The sequence below is a fragment of the Chelmon rostratus genome, chromosome 22, assembly GCF_017976325.1.
Source record: "Chelmon rostratus isolate fCheRos1 chromosome 22, fCheRos1.pri, whole genome shotgun sequence".
Taxonomy (NCBI): Eukaryota; Metazoa; Chordata; class Actinopteri; order Chaetodontiformes; family Chaetodontidae; genus Chelmon; species Chelmon rostratus.
Window position 1 is genome coordinate 606,348 of NC_055679.1, and position 20,594 is coordinate 626,941.

The 20,594-nt window shown below is 41.1% G+C and overlaps 1 protein-coding gene across 2 annotated transcripts; it reads right to left on the reverse strand.

Moving 5' to 3' along the window:
• Nucleotides 1-1,173: 1,173 nt before the first annotated feature.
• On the reverse strand, nt 1,174-20,472 carry tmpoa (thymopoietin a). 2 transcript variants are annotated; one of them, XM_041964055.1, is made up of 8 exons: nt 19,974-20,472; nt 13,759-13,876; nt 11,615-11,764; nt 10,806-10,936; nt 5,529-5,657; nt 4,661-4,753; nt 3,252-3,352; nt 1,174-2,326 (listed from the first exon to the last, which is right to left on the reverse strand). In XM_041964055.1, the coding sequence occupies exons 1-8, from the start codon at nt 20,214-20,216 to the stop codon at nt 1,921-1,923; spliced, it is 1,371 nt and encodes a 456-aa protein (XP_041819989.1). In that variant the 5' UTR covers nt 20,217-20,472; the 3' UTR covers nt 1,174-1,920. The 2 variants fall into 2 exon arrangements, with proteins under 2 accessions (XP_041819989.1, XP_041819988.1); XM_041964054.1 differs by lacking the exons at nt 4,661-4,753; nt 5,529-5,657 and having other exon boundaries at nt 19,974-20,461.
• Between the last annotated feature and the right edge of the window lie 122 nt (nt 20,473-20,594).

The following is a 20,594-nucleotide window of genomic DNA, read 5'->3' on the forward strand; positions in this document are numbered from 1 at the left end:
GTGGAGATACTAAACTGAGGTGTGAGGTCTGCACTTCTTATTAGGATAATTTATTTTGTTTGTGATGCAGATACAAACATCAGTTTTTTAAGGCAAACCAAAGTTGGGGGAAAAAATCAAAGCTTCAGCTGTCCTTTCTGCATTATGTAACTAATCTCACTGGACTGAAAATGCTTGGACTTGGAAGGCCAAGAAAGCCTTCCCAGACAACTGCTCGTAGAATTGATAGAGAGGCAAATCATACTCCCCGTCTGACAACAAAGGAAATTCATAAAGATTTCACAGCCTCTGCACTGGTCAACTGTGCAGCAATACCTGCACAAATATGATCATTATGGAAGATCATCAAAAGAAACCAGTTCCTGGATCCTCACCACAAAATTCAGCATCGGAAATTTGCAAAGGAACATCTAAGCAAGCCCGATGCATTTTTGGAAACAAGTCCTGTGGACTGATGAAAAAATAGACTACTAAAATAGACATCTTTGGCCACGATGAGGAAAGGTATGTTTGGAGAAAAAAGGGCGCACAATTTCATGAAAAGATCACCTCGCCAACTGTCAAGCATGGGGGTAGATCGATCATGCTTTGGGTTTGTGTTGCAGCCAGTGACACAGGGAACATTTCACTGGTTGAGGGGAGAATGGATTCAATTAAATACCAGCAAATTCTGTAAACAAGCATCACACTGTGCAAGAAAGCTGAAGCTGAAAAGAGGATGGCAACTACAACCATATAACGATCCTAAACCCCTCAAAATCTGCAATAGACTACCACAAGAGGACCAAGATGAAGGTTTTGCAGTGACTCTCACAGTCCCCTGACTAAACATAATTAGAAATCTGTGGATAGACTTCAAAAGAGCAGTGCATGAAAGACAGTCTGAAAATCTCACCGTGAAAATCTCCCAAACAAGCCTAGCTGGCTACAAAATACATTTACAATCTGCGATGCATGCCAAAAGGGGTCATCTTTCTTATAGTATCAAAGAAATGAATCAACTTCAACTTCAAGCTTTCACAAAGTGAAATCGGTAAGTATAAGGTACAAACTCAGACTTACGAAGCTTCAATTGTCTAAAAAAGTATATTGAAGTTTTGGTGCCTTGAAAATCTTACAATACACACACATATAACATCCTCGTGAGAAAAAAAAATGCTCTTACAGGCGCAGTAACAACATAATAGTTTATTGAGTGGATATTCAATATTTGTGACAGTGAATACATCATTAATAGAATATACAGGGAAATAGTCTTTTATTAGAATAGAATATTAAGAAAATATTGGTGTAAGGTCTAAGAAGATTTAGAAGCATTTGGATCTTATTAAGAAGCCTCTCTGTCTCTTTTAAAGTACAAAATTACAGTTTCAAACTCAATCTCCAAGGCTGTTAATGACTAACAGAGACAGACAATAAGGCAAGGTCTCAAAAAAATAACAAAAATCTCAACCACACACACACACACACACACGCACACACTCATACACTCACCATGAAAGTATGACATAAAAAATGAAGATTGTAATAAAAATTGAGTCCACACATTTCTAAGAAAGCTACTGTTTTTCTGAGAGTTGAGTTGTGGCTTGCTTTGTCGAAACCTCACAGTCAAAGATCAAGAGGGAGTACTGTCCTTTCACAAAGTGTCATGGAGATCCTTGAATTGTCACTGAAATGGCCACCTCTCTTCTTTTAAGTGACTCACTGAAAACTGGTTTTGAAAAAAGTATGAAGGAAAAAAGATCAAATACTGAGGAAAAAAGGATGTCAGAGGTAATTTCACAATGCCTGTGAACGAAATGGCTTCAAAGAAAATTCACACACAAACAGTATATATATATATATATATATATATATATATATATATATATATATATATATATATATATATATATGACAGACACTTTCCTGTGCTCTCTATGCTGTGCTGTCACTGGCCACTTCTGTGTCTGGGGCAGCAAATGGGTTGATGGTGTTGGTCTCCATGGCTTGGTAAACCAGGAATAGGAAAGCAGCCACAATGGCCAGCAGGAACAGCTTTATCCACAGAGACATGCCGCGGGTCGCTGCTTTGGTCTGACCTGCAGCGGGAGCCGCAGACAGATGCCTGGAAGAGGAGGAGGAGAAAGAGGGAGCGGAGGTAGAGGAACTGAAGGAGGTGGAGGGAGGCAGGCTGGTGACTCTGTTGACAGTACGGCTCTCTGTGTAGGACGAGGATGAGCCGGTAATCTTGGTGGTTTTTGGAGAGACGATGTCATCCCACAAGTCACTGGACTTCACTGGGCGATCAGCAGCTCCTCTAATGGGTCGTCGACAGGTGGCACTGCAAAAGACAAGGATTTTACAATCATTGTTTTCTGAGGCTGAGATGAACTGTTTTAGTCTCTGAAAACAGCCAACAATCACTCTCACATTGACAGGTCATCCTGCAAAGAGCTCACAGAGAAAGAATTCATCATTAGTGATAGAGGTTGGCACTACAACTAGGCCTCATTTGTTATAGATAATGAATATGTGGAGGGAGGACTGATGCTGCGTGGTCCCTACATTTCACTCACCTTTTAACGAGGAACTGATCTAATTCACAAAATAGATCAAATATATCTGTGGCTCATACTGACATGCAAGCCAACTTATAAATGATCTTGCACAAATGTAGGCCTATATATTGATTATACAGACCGCTTAGAAGATTGATTTTACAGTTTATAATCAGCAGATGGATTTAACAGTAGTTAAGCCTTTGAATACAAAATCAAGTCTATATGATCACTCAGTCCTGCGGTTGTTCTACTTTGCATCACAAACTGCTTTTACTGGTAGCACAGCATTCCCTTGTTCATAGTGAGAGTGGAATGCACAGAGAACACAATTAGTAATGATTAGAGATGGGACAAATGGAACTGTGTGTCTGGGTGCACAATACATGAAGAACAACAATTAAACCAAGGGGGGGGACTTCCTACACTGCTGGGTACAGCTTCACTTGTTGCTAGATTTGTGAAATTCTACTATTTTCTGCTATTTTGTTTCCAACGTCCATCACCTGCTGCTTGTAACACCCGAATTTATTAATGAAGTGCATCTTATCTTATTTGCTGGAATATCACAAATGAATACCTTGGACATTTGACAGCTGGTTGAAAACATTTCATTAGGCTCTGGTTATTTGTAATTGGTCCTTGTCCTTACGTTTGACCATTTTTTAGACAATAATAAAGCAGAAACAGATGACATTGGTTACTTACGTGATTCCTGTTGGACTGTTGATGTCATTGGGGATAAGCTCCTTCAAAACATCATTCTTCTCCAACTTCAGAGTTTGGTTGCTGGCTGTGATCTTCTCCACCTAAAGACAAAGCAACCATTGGGAGCATTATTTTAGCAACAAACACGATTGATTTAGAATATGTGTCACCAGGGAACTTCAGAAAGCTTTTTTGTTCCAGATTCCAGTGTAAAGGGACAATGCCAATCACCTGTAGGTGCATGTTTAGACCAGCAGAGGGCCTCCTGCCTGACAATAGACACATGTCATGTGACCACTTCAAACTAGGACCACCGCCTGGCGTTTGTATGCCTCCACCAACCAGTCAAGTTGCATTTACATTCACGATACATTCACTGGTAATATATGTAGTGAAGATTCTGAATGAATTGAATAAAATGTATTAAAGGCTTTTGTGGTGAAGTTCTCAATTTATTCACATGTATTATTCAATTGAATAATTTCTGGTGAAAAACATACAGTCTTCACTTATAGACTGTTCTTGTAGAGGAGTACAGAGGACTGATAGAGAGTTTTGACACAAGGTTTCCCCCATGAGGGAAAAAGGAAGAGCTTGCTATAACTAAATACACTTGGTATAAATGGGGTCAGTGATTAATTCCAGTGTATTTTTAATTCTATGCACCATGGCTGCTCATCTTAAAGATCCAGTGCTTGGCTCAGGTTCCTGAGACTCCAACACAAGATTAAAGCAAATGAATCTCAATTCAGGTTGAAATCTTACACCACATCTACACCAGCCACACTTCTGCCACATTTTTCTGATAGACTGCATTTCAATTTCATTCAGTACAGCTGTCTACGCTGGTCACACAAAGGCTCTCTCCTGATAGCTAAACTTAGTATGACACCATCACTTCCTAATGACTGCTGTACACCTCTATACATCTTTATTCTTTCTTTATTCTGCTGAGTGCACAGCAGCAATGTGACAGAGCATATCCAGTATGACATTAACAGAGGACTGAAGCTGTGACTAATGGGTTAACTACATGGCCCATATACTGAAGACATGCGCAATCAACAAAACCACAAACAGGTAAAGGAATGTAACAATGAACCATCCCACCAACTGTGGTAAGATGCCTCAGGTTAAAAAATCAAAAGCAGTGTATTGTGTGCAGGATTGTTAGCTGAACAGCTAAACATAAAACTTCACATTTTCAGAGTCTTGTTCACCACCGTACAATACACCTTTCCCCTCAATTCATCACCAATGTGCTGACTGACTGATGTTGAGTGAACAGACCCAGTCGTAGTGAGTGTACTGTTACTTGAGCTATTCAACCATTGTGGCTACACCGAATGTGGTTCTGTATAAAATACATTTTGGCAAAGACAGGCGACAGACTAAGACAAAAGGCCAACCTCCAGCAGAGACGTGTTGAGCAGAGTCACTGGCTTGTGAAACAAATCCTCACTGGTTTTGGGAGGACAAAGCCCCAGTTCTTCCTCTTGGAGCTACAGGTTTCAAACATAAGGTGAGCAGGCAGACAGTTTCTTTTAAGAGAACTTTGCTGGATTTCAAACCACAGCAGACAATGAGTGTTTAAACCCACCTGTCAACGCTGGGTCAGTATGCTGTAAACAAAGCTTGTTTATGTCAAATGGAGAATCTGACAATCACCCCGTTACACAGTGATTGGCCAGGTGTGTGCTGATGTGAGAGTAGACAGAGTTTACACTTCTCTCTCTCACTTTTTGTCTTTACAACTAAGTGCAACACAATGAATGCCTTCAAGGAGAGATAGTCTAGAAGTGTGTGCCGTTATTTATATGATCCATCTCATTAAAACTACAAAGTCACACAAAACTAAAACGAGATCTCCAACAGACGACCAGGGAAGCACAGGGTTCTGTAACTGGTCTTCCTGACCACTGGATCGGGCTTCAGTTTGTTTTCCATGCTGGACTCTGAGGCAGCCACATCAACAAATCAAACAGCCCGAGAATTTGCAATGAATGGCACCAAGGAGTGATACAGGAAAATAACTGGCAAAGAACCAGACACCTCCAAAAGTTCCTGATGGCTGTGCTAGTTTTTCATTTGAACAAAGAAACAGGTGAAATGTAGCTCATTTGTGACAGTTAGCCTTGAAGAAACAATGTATCCCTGAAGGGGAAGCACTCATCCTTTTTACACTGGAACAGACTTCAGAATGAACACACTAGTTAGTCCATGCAGGTATCTATGAGTGAACAACAGTGCCTCCCAGTGGCCACAGCCCAGAGCTACCTGACTAGGTCTGGATGAGGTGGAGCGACGTTCAGCCCGAGCTGGACTGTCCAGCCTGTGGTGAACCTTCCTGTTTGAGTGCAACTGGACCTGGTCTGTCAATGCGGGACTGAGATCCTCAGGCACTAACTGCTGGGACAGGAAAACCAGGAGATAAGGACAGAGGGAGGCGATGATTATGGGAAGAGAAAGGGCAAGTGAGTCAAAAGAAGTGCAAAGAGTAAGACAGAATGAAGGATGAGCTGGAGATTTCACGTCTGCTTTTTGGCATCTTATCATTGAACGGGATTTATTAAGCCTGACTGGAAAACTCATATGGAAATGTTTTAAGTCAATTTGAACCAGATTCTTAGGTTAGAAGAAATCTGGCCTTTTTGTCTCTTGCAGTTGTACTGAATGTTGATATCACAAAGGCTGCAGAAACCGTTGCACATAGCATTCTCTGTTGCTGATCTCTCTGGTTGATGAGTTTTGTGTTCTGACTAGAATTCTCTAAGGCTAGGTGTGAAGCAGGTTTACAGAATCAGAATTGGGTTTATTGGCCATTTATGTGTGCACAAAAAACTGAACAATGACAAAGATCCATGACCCGAGGAGAAAGTGGACAGACTGTGGGTTTGGACTGGGTGTGGGACTGAACACCAGTGACTTTAACCAGTTCAAGTGTGGATGTGCAGAGGAATGGTTAGGGGAGGGATAGTATTCACCGCTCTATGGGATAACCTCCTGGATCTGCGCTTTACTTGCAGGACAGGCTCTTCATCATCATCTTCCTCATCCATCAATTGGTTTCTCTACACACATGGTACGCACATACCAGCAGACAATGAGAATGTCACTGTTTGACTTGTAGCCCACTGATCACCATTTATGTGTGCTTTACCTTCAGTCCAGATATTATTTAGTTCATACCAATATGTGCTGCATCACCTCTGCATTTAACGCTGTGAATGTTATGTTTTGATGTTTGGGAACGTGCTGGCTGAGTTCATGAGAAGATCAGACATAAATGATGGCTGTGACAGTTCACCCTGCTCACTTTCATGCATCTGATATTTCACATTTAATGATTATGGTTGAACACACAAAGACAGCCAGTATCCATGTCCTGGACACAGCACAGTGTCTGGCAACATTATGGAAAGGATCCCCACAGAACTACCTTTTTGTTACAGAGCAAGATCCTTTCGTTTAACCAGAAACAGCCATTATAGACTCTCACCAAAGCAACACACTCCATTCACAGACACATTTTATCACTGAAACACACACAACTCCATCCTTACATAAACAAAAAGAAAGAAACCCTTCATTCACTGCGTCCGGAGAGGAGCAAGACTAACTCTGGAATTATTTTCAATTGACTTTATGAACGGAGAGATAGAAATATTTTGGATTTCCATTGATTTTCCAGGTTAAAAGAAAATGTAAATACTTGACACTGGAAACTCTGTTTCTTCTGACTCCCATCCATCATTCAGTGTATCCGCTGCAGCGTTACTGCCCCCCACCCAATCCAAACAATACTTCTCGTAATCAAATGTCTAGATCTTTAAAAACATTTGATTATATATTCAACTTTAGAACATTTGTTGACAGCCTGAGGTTGTAAGGGTGTAGATGTTGCTGTTGCAGTGCAAGAGTCTGAAACATTTGTCAAAGGGTCCGAATTTTTCTATGCAGACACTGTGGGGGCCAGACAATTATTACTGTTTAATATTTACACTTTATGATATTCACATTTTTGGAATTCATCAATATTCTGTAGGCTTTGCAAATGTATGTTTGCACTGTGACTGCCAATTTCCCATCCCCCTACACACATTAGCATGTTGATTTACACAAGGAAAGGGAAAAGCAACAGAGGAGGGACACTTCCTCTGGGATGGAGAGAAAGCCAATAGGTAAATGTAGAGTAGACAGAAGTAGCAGGAGGAAGAATACAATGAAAAGAAAAACATACACAGCCAACAACCACTGCAATGCAGCAACATTACAAAGTACTACAAATAAAGAACTGAAACATACAACCAAGAGTTGCAAGATAACACTTTCAAAAGAACTAAAAATGCGTCAAAATCTTCTGAAGTAAAGAAAAAAAGATTCCTGGTTAAGTACCCAACAATCTTTGCAATCTGCCCCTACCAAGAGCAACAAAGAAAAACACAAATGAGGTTGAAGCAAATTTTAAATTAATCCAAAAGAAATATCCACACAACACTATTTCTTTTACATAAACTCAATTAACTGCTTTCACTTAACGTGATCACATCAATGGGAACAGTCGAACATGTCATCCATGTATAAAATGCTGAAAACCACCAGTGCTCTTAAAGTACAGTTCATAACTACAAATGGGGGGAAAACACCTGAAAACACACAGTTCCTCCTTCACAGCTCACATTAGGTCATTGTTGGCAACCCCCCCGGCTTTCACATGCCTCTCGGCCCTCAAGGCCAAAGCTCAACAGGTGCACCGTCACAGTCTGAACAGCAGGAGGCGCTGCTCACAATCACAACCAGAGAAGCAACCAGCAACACACTGCATTACACAACTCACATGAGGGAAATTAGTTCATGCTGCTATTTCCCAAAAGTGGCTGTTCAAACACAGACTTAGATGACTTGGACTTTGGACTATTGTAAATATCTTCTACACAAAATTTAATTGCAGGGTGGAGGGTTTAATTAAAACAATGACAGCTGTAAAGAAAGGTGGACACTAAAATATCAGACGAAAAAGGAAGTGAGAACAAATGGGTGAAGCACCGAAGCGCTGAAGAAAAAGTCTGAAGGAGTCCAAAAGCATCCGGCGCCTGCACGGCAGCAGCTAATCCACATCATGTGCTTCAAGTCTGACATGCAGCACTGATACACTGAACCAGGAGGCTCGCACTGAGCTGGGTGTGACTGTGCGCCTATAAAGTGAAAAACTGCTTCCTTTGCCAGCGTTAGAGGAAACTGTATAATCAGCCCCAGCTGGGACGTGTCCCATCCCACCTTCTTCAGCACATACTACACAACACTTTCTGAACTGCAGCTCAGATAGTGGAAAAACTGCTTGAACTGATTCTCAAATGGGCCATTCTGCTCTTTTACTTCTGTTACATCATGTTTTGATGCTAATAGTTATACTTCTACTTTACATTTACAGGATACAGGACTTTTACTTGTAAAGTCCACACTGTGGTAATGCTACTTTTACTTGACTAAAAGAGCTGATTTTCTCAGACAGGTACATGTTACTGTAATGGATTTTGCTGATGGGTATTTCTCCTAGCTGTTACAGGCATTTATCTACCTTCATGGCCTCTGCATGTTTGCTTTTGCAAATCAATTTCACCTGATATTATTCACGTTAGAGATATTACAGTAATCAGCCAGGCTCCCGTGCCACTGTGCCATGCATTTAACTATAAGACAGGTCATAAACGTTTATTACCTGACAAACAGACATTTGATATATTACTGAGGTCTTCAGCTGAATTTGGCATCATGTTTCACTCAGTAGAACTCTGATTTAATAATTTAGCAGTAATAAAAATGTGTAAACTAAGGCAGACAGGGAATTATCCGGCAAACATAATTGTTTATTCACTTAACATGGAGCTAAAATTACTAACAAATGATGCTGAATTTTTGTAGAGGTGTAATGTTACTGCAGGCTCAGCCTGTTAAATTTAAAACTTTGTTAACAGAACCAAGCAAGCTGTGCTGAGTCCACAAAGACTTTGAGCTACTACAAAATTTTGGTAGACAAACTTAACACTGTATTCACTGAAGGCAGCTTAAAACCAGGAGTATGAAACAAAAATATTTAGTTGTTTTTCAAAAAACTATTGTCCTTAAGACATATGAAGCAAGCCACATGACATGCTCCAGAGAAAGGCTCCACTTCCACACTGGATTTTTAGCTATTGTTGTTACAAATGTCAACGGGATTTTGAATGACATTTTTCATTCTTGGGACAGAGCCGGAAATTCTGGTTTCACTTTAGCTCTCTGTTAAAAACAGAATGATACACACTGGTCCGAGGCCATCACCCAGCTGGTGTGCCATATGACTGAGATTCAAATACTGACCCTAAGTGTCGTAGGAAAAGAAAAAGGATCTTACTCTCAACAAAAAGGTCTCTCTGTAAGGATAAAAGTTTCAAAGCTGCCAGGGTACCAAAAGCAAGTAAAAGCAACTACCATCCCTAATCACTACACAAAGTAACAGAGGGTGACTCGTTACTTCACTCACATTTTAAATGCATGGAGCTGACATATGCTAAACACAACTGCTTTAATTGCTTTTCACTTTGAAATTTAGCAGGGAAAATCTGCACACTCGACGTGGTGTGAATACATGTTGGCATGCTTACCAAATTCTTTTTGCAATGTTATGTAAATGTTTATTATTTTGGAGATTTGTGACTATTCAACTGTGTGACAATCAGCAGATTTAATATTAGCTTTTGCTTTTGATTTCAAACTAAAGTCAGAAATCTGTGAAGAAATTCAGTGGTTGGTCTGCTTTGCCTTAATATTACACCCAAACCTCTCAACACTAGACTGTACCAGATCCAGACAGAGAGCCATCTTTTCAGGCGGCTTCGGTCTGGTTGTTTAATCTGCACTAGAGTTCGAGCGATAGCTTTTACAACAGCCCAAGCTAACGGAACCAAAAACACATCAGAGCTCATTCTACTTACCTTTTTGTATATGTAGCTGTTCCTCGTGAGAACGTCATACTAAACATGGGTAAGGAGTAGGGAAGGCAGTGTGTTTGCTGTCAGATATCATCAGATAACACTGGCCTTTCACAGATGTTGCCATATGAAATTCATATGCAGTGAATGTCAGCACGGATTACTGTAGCACACAAAACTGTCAAAGGTGGCAAACTGCAGGTGTTTCAGATGGGAAACATTAGCATTTGCTTTGAATTATAGGCTTCTTCAACCAGGAAATATACAACTCCTCTATCATTCAGGTTTAGTCAACATCCAAACTACTGCTATCTTAGACATTAGTGAATTTTAATTTGTTGAACACTGGCACACCTTTCGTTTAACATTTCATCAGCTGAGGAACTACAACAGCAGCAGAATGATTCATATGGTAGAAACAAGCTCTAATATCATAATCGTCACGGTAACAGATAGCATACTGGAGAATGGTCCCAAGAGGTCCTCTGGTTGTGGACAGGCCATCTAGAGGTGTATAAACTGATGTACTGACTTGTTATCACTGTGAGGAAATGAACCCTGAAGATGAAAAGCTGTTTCTTACCACGTGATTGTGAGAGCTGCGGGTGGTGACAGTCTTCCCTCGGCTCCTCAGCGGTCTCTCCACCACTGGAGCTGGTTCAGGTTCTAACACAGGCTCTGGCTCTGGCTCTGGCTCTGGCGCTGCTGTCACTTCTGACAAAACACAAGACAGTCTGAGATTAGTGTATGTAAATGAGTTGGTTTCTTTCCCTTCAGGCAGCCATTATGTTATTATTATCCATGATTTGTACTGAAATGAATGGAAACCTCAGTACCAATCATTCACCTACATTTTGCTGTCAAAGATATGCTGTCTCACTGTAATACACGCAGGGACTCTCTCCATCCTCGCTCACTCAGTGTTTTAGCTGGAGTTCTTGTCAGCACAGCTCACAAAGACTTTTTGGCCGCTGACTTGAAGTAAGACTTTTCATTGGCAATGTGATACAATTGCATTACACAACACTGTTTTGTTAAACAAATAAAGGCAATACATTGTTAATGTATATAATAGCGAGTTACCTATTTGCAGCAAGCTTCAAGACTCTGCAAGTTGGTTTTCATACCGGACTCCAACAAGTGGCTGCCTAATAGTTAGGACGTGAATTTGAAAATGTGCGCTTTGCTTTGGAAATGTGCTGTTAATAGCTGGCAACACCGTACAAACTCACCGCTATGTTTCCTAAACAACATTCCCATACAGTTCACCATTGTGGCAGTACATGATAACACATTTGTCCTCTGCAAAAGCATTTTCTAGCACTGTGAAACTTACATCTACTGTAGCCGTGCACATATAACCATTATGAGTAGTATTAACACTGTTCTTACCATCCTCCTTGTCACTGTACATATCTGATTCAGAGTTGCCATTGTGGTTGACTTGTATCTCTGTGAGAACCAGCTGTGGCAGTGGCGGCTGTGCAGGACCATCATCCAGCAGCCTCTGCAGTTTCTTCTCATACAGTTTACGGGTGGATGCTGGGTGGATGAGCAGAGAGAAGAAATGTAATGAAATACGATGAATACGATGATGTAACACGATGATGTAGCCTCTTCTGGACGGAGTACTAGCTTGTTGGTGGTTTTGGTGGTGTTTTTTCTAAACTTACTGAGGGCTGGGCAGTAATTCAGTATTATCATTCTAAAGAGATGTTGTGGTTTACAGTCAACAGTACTCACATGTGTACGTCAAAATGTGCCTATTCCTATAAAGGAGTTTATATATAGTTATCAGTGAACTTGTGGACAATCTTGCCCCACTCTACCCATTTCATCATCTTACAATCACACATGCTCTGCAGAGAGAGAGGGAGAGAGACATTTGCTCAAGGTACTAGTACTTTACTTGATTACTTTTCTGCTACTTTATACTGATACTATTATTTTGCAGATTAAGGTTATTATTACTAACATACTATTAAAAAAAAGATTATACATTTTAATTTATTATTATAGATTAAGACACCCAGTAAGTAAGAAAATAATGAACATGAGCTCCATCTTTACTAGCTGCAACGTTAAAGTGATGGACACATTACTGCATCAATAACTAGAATCCAGAAATTTAACCCCTTGACGCCTGAATTTATTTAGAATTATATTTAAAAAATAATTCTTTGTGTTTTTGCTTTCAAATTGATCCTAAATTAAGAGGAGTTTGTTAATTTTTCTGTAGCACATACAATATAAATTTACGTGGGTTCACCAACTAGAACAGGGTTCAAACAAACAGTATATGTCCACTTTTTCAATGCTTAAATGCAGTAAAAACATATTTTTTGTGTATCCAAATTTATTTATTTCATCAAAACAGCCACAAAGTTGGCTTACAACCATTACATTGTAACAACAATTAGAACAGGGGTTCTTTCACTTTGACCGGTCCGACGAGAAACCAGTGCTTGCAAAGGTTCCTAGGTGTGTGTTGAATATGCACAAACCGGCATTAGAGGAATGCATGTGCGATCCGGCTGCATGTGGATTAAAGCGGTATGATGCGAATTCGCGACAAAAGGTGTTAAGGGGTTAATTGATAATATTCTGAATGCATTCTGCACTTGCAATTTTAGAACTTTAAGTATTTTATGGTGCTAATACTTCTGTACTTTTACTTCAGAAAAATTCTGAATGCAGGGCTTTTACTTGTAATAGATTTACATTGTACATGCAAGTCAACACTCAATGTAATCACACTTGAACCTCATTCAGTTACATACATTTCAGCATTTACATAATGAGCTGCAAATAAGAATGGAAGAGTGGCTATTGTGTTTTGTTCATTTCTCCTCCATCTTCGGTACGATTATTTATCATTATTAATGCTTTAGTAATACTCATTGGTCTCATATTTATTCTTTTTATGTTATTTTCTTTATAGCTGAAAAAAAATGCTTAATGAATTGCCTTGTGGGCTGGATCGAATGGTCTCACGTGGCCCAGAGGCCAGACGTTGCCCACCCCTGCTATAGATAGTTCACATTAAAAGCTCCCTCCTGCATGGTACACTTTGATGTGAAAAATCTGAAGGACGTGTTGAGCTACATCGACTGTAGAAAAAACTGAAAAACTGAAAAAAAACCCCAGCAAAGTACAGGATTTTTGAATGAAGCAATCATTGGACTCAGCAGTTGTTAAACAGAGAAAGTGATAAGTGTGGTAAGTATGACATAACTGTTGTTCTCATGGAATTAGTGCCGTGCTAAATGTATTTGTGAAATGCCTTTTATTTTTTATTTGTTTGTGACAACTGCTGTCTGAGACTTGGCTGATAAGATAAATAAGAGATGGCTTTACTGATCCCACGCCAGGTCATGTCAAATCCACTTGTGAATTCCATCACCTGTGTGCAGTGTGTAGCACCAACACACCACGTCTGAGTGTGTGAAGTACAGTCATCTGTGTGCGGAGGGCAGATGTCAGCTCAGTCTTTAACCTCATATGACCCTGTTGCTGTCTCTAATGTGAGCACTCACCCACAATCGGCCCCACGTCCACTCCGTGCTTGAGCAGCTCATCCTTCAGACCCTGGTCGGTCAGAACGGTCACATCCAGCTCGTCGGGCCACACCTTGTCTGTTTTCCTGGTGGCTTTCTGTGAGAGGAGGACAGCGCAGATTCTCTTAAAGAAAATCATCCAAATTCAGGTGAGGGGCTGTCACAGATTTATTCTTGTCCTGAGGCATGTAATCACCAAGTATGACAGATAAAAGTCAGACAACAGACAGGTTTGTTTCCCGGTTTCTGCACTGCCTGCTAAGATAATACAGTCTTCGCATGCGACACTCTCTCAGTTAAAGCACAACATTCACAAAAAAAATGGTTTCTCTGATGCTAACGAGGATTAATGGAACATTTCTGTCCATTTCTACAGCACTTTGTCTTCTCTGGAATATGGAATGATTCTGTTTTCAAGCATTGTGAGGGAAAGACAAAAATACAGGAGGACAGTCAATAAGATAATGGAGACTCAGTTCACACCTGTCCAAGCAACCGTCCCACCTGTCCACCCCCAAACTTCCTCCTGTGCACTGCCTCTTGCTGGCCAAGTTCATTGTCTCTCAGAGGAAAGCTGTGTCTGTCAAGATCTCGACAGTTACAGAAACCTGTTTACCAGGTTGCTAATTATACACAACATTGCTTTCAATGGGCAGAACTGAATGCCTGTGAGCAAGTGAAAAATGGATTGACCATTTTTTAAATAAATCCAGCCGCCTCCCTCAGTTCATGCATGATGTATAAACAGACATGTGGGGGAAACTCGTGTGCATGAAAAGCTTTAACCTCAGGAGTGTCCTTCAATTTCCTGATGAATTGAGGACAGAGGAAAAAATAGTGGCACTTTCTGAGGAGATGCCCCAGGCATTTCTTGATAGTAAAGAATGTGCTGGGCTGAAGCTGCCTCTCATATACCAGTCTACAGGAAATGACTTCGTGTTTGAAGCCAGCTGCCTCTGAAATGAAGCCCTCCTCTCCTCCTCTGCTCACAGTCAATGGAAGCTCTGCTGCTCAGTAAATAAAGTATGCCTGCGTAAAATATCCTCAAACATGATGTGAGCATAGCAGTTACACATGCTGCCATGTTTTGAGTCATCATATTTTCAAAATACTGAACTGTGGTCAGTGTGCAGTGACAGTTGCTCCCATAACTGCCTAAGCCGCACTGCACACCTCAACAGGCACCCAGTCTCTCTGCTGGTTGGCTGTTGCTCTGACCTGTAGAACCTGTGCATCTTTTAGTTACTGTTCGAAACGATTTTTACACACAAGTTGAAGATGGCAAGAAACCCAACACATCCAAAGCTATGGTTTTCCATATTGTGCCTAGACTGAAGAATGTGATGTTTTCACTTCATTTCCTTCACAATGTGCCCTCACATTGACATTTCCCTGTACCAGGTCTACATGGACACTATATTCAGACCTGCACCATACTGCCTGTGTTGCTGCTAGGTGAGCTCAAGTTACAAAACAGTTTTGTAGCCACAATAAGAAGCGTCATTTCTTATGAAAAGCACACAGATGATATCATTGGCTGTAGATTAAATCCTTACTGTTGCTGTGTCTCTAAAATCAGCCACAAAAAATGTCAATAGTTTTAAGGATTGTCAGATCAGATCAGTCTGGCATTGGATTTAAGACATGCCTAAATAAACAATTGCATCTGCATTAAAGCATCTTGTTTAATGGGACCATTCAAGATGTACATCCCTCCTTATGGCACACAGACAGATGTAACTGTAATTACTGCCATCTTAGTGAGCCGGGCATTGATGCCAGCTTTGCAAATTTCTCACTAGAGATGACAAAGTGTAAGACCCCTCTAGAGAGCATTTTCATCAGAAAGGTGACCACTGACGAATCAAGTGACTTATTGGGTCTGTTTGCAGCTTATTCAACTTGATGTCTCTGATGACAACCATAGTCTTCCAAAGAGCTGGTGAAGCTCAGTGACTGTAGCTCCAGCCATGGATGATTAACTCCTGGCTAATCCAAAAATAGGCAAAGAGGTGGAACTGAGGTGGGTCGAATGGAGCCTGTCTGTTGAAACCCAGCAGCTAGTTGTCACTCAAAGTGGCCATGCCTGTAATTATGCATAACTTTAACCCTTATGTAATCTAACCTAGTGATTAGATCAAGATTCCCTCCCTGTACAGTTGTCTTGAACGGGGACGTTCGCTACAGAGTCAACACCTTTTTTTCTGCCAGGCTATAAACATGATCACTTCTGCTGGAAATTTGTCCGTTTTAACATGGGGGTCTATTGGGATCGACGCGCTTTTGGAGCCAGACAAAAACTGAGGAAGTACAGTTTTTGGCAATTCCGTGTTTGCTTCATCTTTCAGGCCTGAGGATTGCAGCGTGGTCCTACCATGGTTCACAACATGTCACAGAGAGACACAGAGAGGTGGTCTTACTTTGTGTCTGGCTCTCAGTGGGCCCTCAGTAGGGTTTGGCCTGGATGTGAGCCAGGCTGTTTCATAATACCAGCAGCCAAAGCTGGAGAGAGTGGGAGAAGAGGAGGGAAGAAGGCGTGCGTGATCCAGCCTCTGCAGACCACACCCTGGCCTTTAAAGGCATAGCTGAACTCTGAGCTCACGGCTCGGCTTGGCCTGGGCTCCGTGAAGCAAACTCACTACAAACACTGTCAGACTTTCCTTTACAACTTCTCACTAAAGCATGCATGAAGTAGTCTGAGGGCACGGCATGCCAGGACCTGCAGCTGCATGATGTAACTTACTACTTGGACGAGTAACAATGGAGTATGTGTGGTTAGTCAGAATTTACTCTGCTCAGATTAACTGTAACCGTCTACATTTTTGGTGTCATACACTGTTCTTACTTTACTAAATCTCACCAATGCCAAGAAACTTCAAGACTGAGAGACACAAAGCATGCAAGCCTTTAAGGTTCACTTCGAAAAGACTTCAGTTAGCCACTTCAAAAATGTGAGGAATGAATGTTTGAGCTGCATGCCAGCCTCCACCTGGAGCCAAAAATCCCTCACATATATGAGCATCAGGTTTCACAAGATAAATAGCATCAACACTATAATGCTGGAGTACCTCAGAAACAAAGGACAAACCAATTATACACATCATGTCATTCCACAGCCCTCAACTCTTCACACACACAGACAGTTTGCCTCAGCCTTTTGAAAAATGGCGGAGGCAGAGACTAACGATACAGTGGACAAACACACAGTTACAGGTTCTAATAAAAAACAAATGCAATGGACAGAAACATTCTCCATCTGTTTTCTGTCTGGATCAATGTCCATGATAAAGCTACTTTAAGGCTTGATAAAGCTAATGCCTCTGGTAAAGCTTGATCATCACAGAACAAAGAGAAAGCAGATCAAAGGTATTTCTGTCTGTTACATTTGTTTTTAATTCATTTGTAATTGTGCATTCGACCATTAAAATGGATCAGTCAGGGACGGTCTGAAGTGAATACTTTATTTCTTCCTTGTCTGTACTTGCGTTGTTTGTTTGAAAGAGCATTGTACAGGAGGATGATGACTAAGTTTTGTTTTATGAATAAAATACTGGGAAAAAAAAAACCATTTAGCTTTTTTTTTTAATTTTCAATCACTTTAATCACTTTACTTCTGATCTGTTTCATCAACTGAGAGTACATGATAACTTCTATACCAACCAATTGGTGAGACACATCTGCTTTGTGATGCCAACAACAAACTCTCCCCATGAGCATTTATGCATCATCTGAAAACTCATGAAAGATTGATCATCTGTGTGACTGTCCACACCTCGCTAGAGAGCTGCTGCTCTAAACACACAGTCAGATGACCTTTGCCTCCAGATACATTCACAACTACAGTGAGCTCAGAGCAGAAGTGACATGAATGTAAATCTTGACAAAGGAAGTATGCAGTGTAACACCTGGCACGCTGCTGTTTGCTGTAGTACAAGCAGCAGTGAATGAATGACAACACTGAACACTGTCACCTCCCACATGTTTGACATGCCATTTCTCACTCACCACCTATGTTTTGCAAACACCCTTCATTCAGTCATCATCCACAGACCGCCCCCCCACAAAGAAGTCCAGACCAGACACATCCTGCTGCACACCTGTTTCAGTCCAGATTAGTTTCTCTCTGCACAGAGCAGGTAATCCACATTCTACATTCATCTGTACAGTATGGTGTAGCAGCATACTCAACTTCTATCAATAAGAAATCAACATGCGCCCAGAAGCACAGTGCACCAAAACTCAACATCAATATAAAACCAAGAAAGAGAAAAAATGAGTAGAAGCAAAATAAAAACCACAATTGGAATTGGAATTAAAAGTATGCATCAAAAAAATGAACAATTAATAATAATTGAAATAAAAAAAAATACTGAGAATGTAAAAGCGAGAGCACCTAAAAGTAAGAAATGTCGACAAATGAACGTTAAAATGATCTAAAACTAAAACTCTTGAATCTGTGAACAAACTTATAAAGGTGGTCAGTTAGGTGGTTTAATACTGTGTGCAAAGAAACTGTACGTTTCATTTGGTCAAGTTTCCCCTTAACATCCGCTCCTCTGAAATAATCAAAGAATTATTTAAGCCATTTAATAACAAGTAAAAAAAAAATAATATATAATGGAATCTTATTATAAGTGTACAATGTGATGACTTTTTTATCTTTTGTCTTTTTCTGTGGGTCAAACAAAACCAGTAACATTAAGTAAGCAACTGAGTGTCTGATGACCGTCATAGTTTTTATAAAGTTTGTGTACCAGTACTAAAACTTCTCATTTCTTTAACGAAAGCCAAAGTTTTCAAATGTCTGATGAGACTTTTTGATAGCCTTGGGAGTCTGGTAACATGTGATGACCAACTGTCATTTCTTACCTTTTAAAAAGAACAGAAAGTCCCTCTATTGTGTGGCGGCACTCAAATCCTCTGTGCACAGCTAAAATGATGCAAGACAGCCCTACATGTAAATACTATGTACAGCCACCTTGTAGGGACAGTTCAGAAAGTCAGCAGGCTTTGGAAGTCACGCTCCACAGCAAAATGTAAGACCTGCTCCTGTCGGAGGGTCTTGAAGTATGCATGCAGCTGCTGACTGGAGGGAGATTATTATCATTAAACCAAAAGGTGGAATGCTGAACAAATGAGCCTACATCCAACACAAAAGCCTGAAACTGAGAGCGAAACAATCTCAGCACTCTTCTCCAACAGACTACATTCATTTGCACACCCATCAGCCTCTTTATCTGTGCTTTAAGACTTTATCTGGGTGTGATTTCACTTCATGTAACAACACGTAAAGCAGCGACTCTCGTCAACAAAAACACAAGCTGATTAAATTATCATGTCAAAGGGCAAATGATGAGCTGGGTGAGGGAGAGAAACCCCACCCGTCTAGAATTCAGATACAAACACTGATAACAATGTGCTTTACTCAGTGTGGCTGCAGTTTGATGTTGTGGAGACACTCCTCCAACACCTTACAGCTGGAGCAAAGTTCTGGAGGGAAGTGAAAGCTGAGACGTGTGAATGTGGCTGAAGGCTGTGGCCACAGATTCATTCTCTAGACTTCGGTTTAAAGCTATTTATTTCCAAACAGGGACCATCAGAGGGGCTTAAAGAAAATACAGTGGGTGCGTTGGGGAAATGATTGACAGTCCAATTTGAAAATGAAGCACTTAGGGGTGGAATGAATGGGGGCAAATGAAACCATACTGCACTGCTACCCTCGCCTGTGGTATAGAGAGCAGCGGGACTGTTCTGGGCGGGGACGCTTAACAAAAAATCCTGTGGATGAAGGGAGACTGTGGCCATAACAGCTGTATAGACCAAAAAAAAAAAGAATAGCTGATTCATTGTTGGCAGAGGTTTGCTGCATGGTGCTCAAAGTTTTCAGCTAGACTGAAACACCCGCTAACCTCTGATATGAGTCATTATTTTGAGAATAGACTACTTTAGACTCGAGCAAGTGATTAATCAAAAAGTAATCAGTGGATAAACGCGTAGTTTCTCTCGTACTTGCTGTCTTTCTAACGTTATATTTGGGCACCTGAACATAGTAAATCACAGACGAACCGAAGAAAACGAAATTACTGCATTTAAGTTAACGAAACTTGCAGCACCCTGCCTGCTACTGCTGAGTAACGTTACGCTTCTAATGAGACTGGAATTCAGCTCATTTCCAAACAATTAGCCAAACTCACTCTGCCGGAGGATCGACTTCTGCTGGACACCACCGGCGGCGGCAGCTCCTCGTCGCTGGAGAAGGCGTCCAGAGTCGTGGCTGTGACATGTTTGTTGTTCTGAGCGGTCAGGTTCTTCAGATAAAGCTGCACATACACGTCTTTGGTCGGATTGCCGCTCGGAAGCTCCACGTTGTGGGCCAGCAACTCGCTCTTCAGCTTGTCCTTCGTAAGCACAGACGGGTCATCCAGGTACTCCGGCATGTCGGCGTGTGGATGGAGGGACAGTTACGGGCGCCTGAGTAAGTCAGCTAGCTAATATCGAGGGCAAAATGGAATAAACGGCGGGGAGGCTTGGTCTGAGCGAAACGGCTAACTAGCGCCTCTTACTGGATTTAATTCGTAAAACAAGTAGCAGCTAGGGGGATAACGCTGTGTCCCAAAGTAAAAAAAAGGAACACAAAAAGAAAATTAAAACCACTTTCAGCCGGTCCTCTTGCTTCCTTCCTCCACGCACGACAATGTTCAAATGAAATTGGTCCTTAGTGAGCGCCTTGTGTAAAATCTGCAGCAGGATGCGCCTATTCACGTGGATGATCAAGACCGGAAGTGACTGCCTGTCGACACTGGTTCCTATTGGTC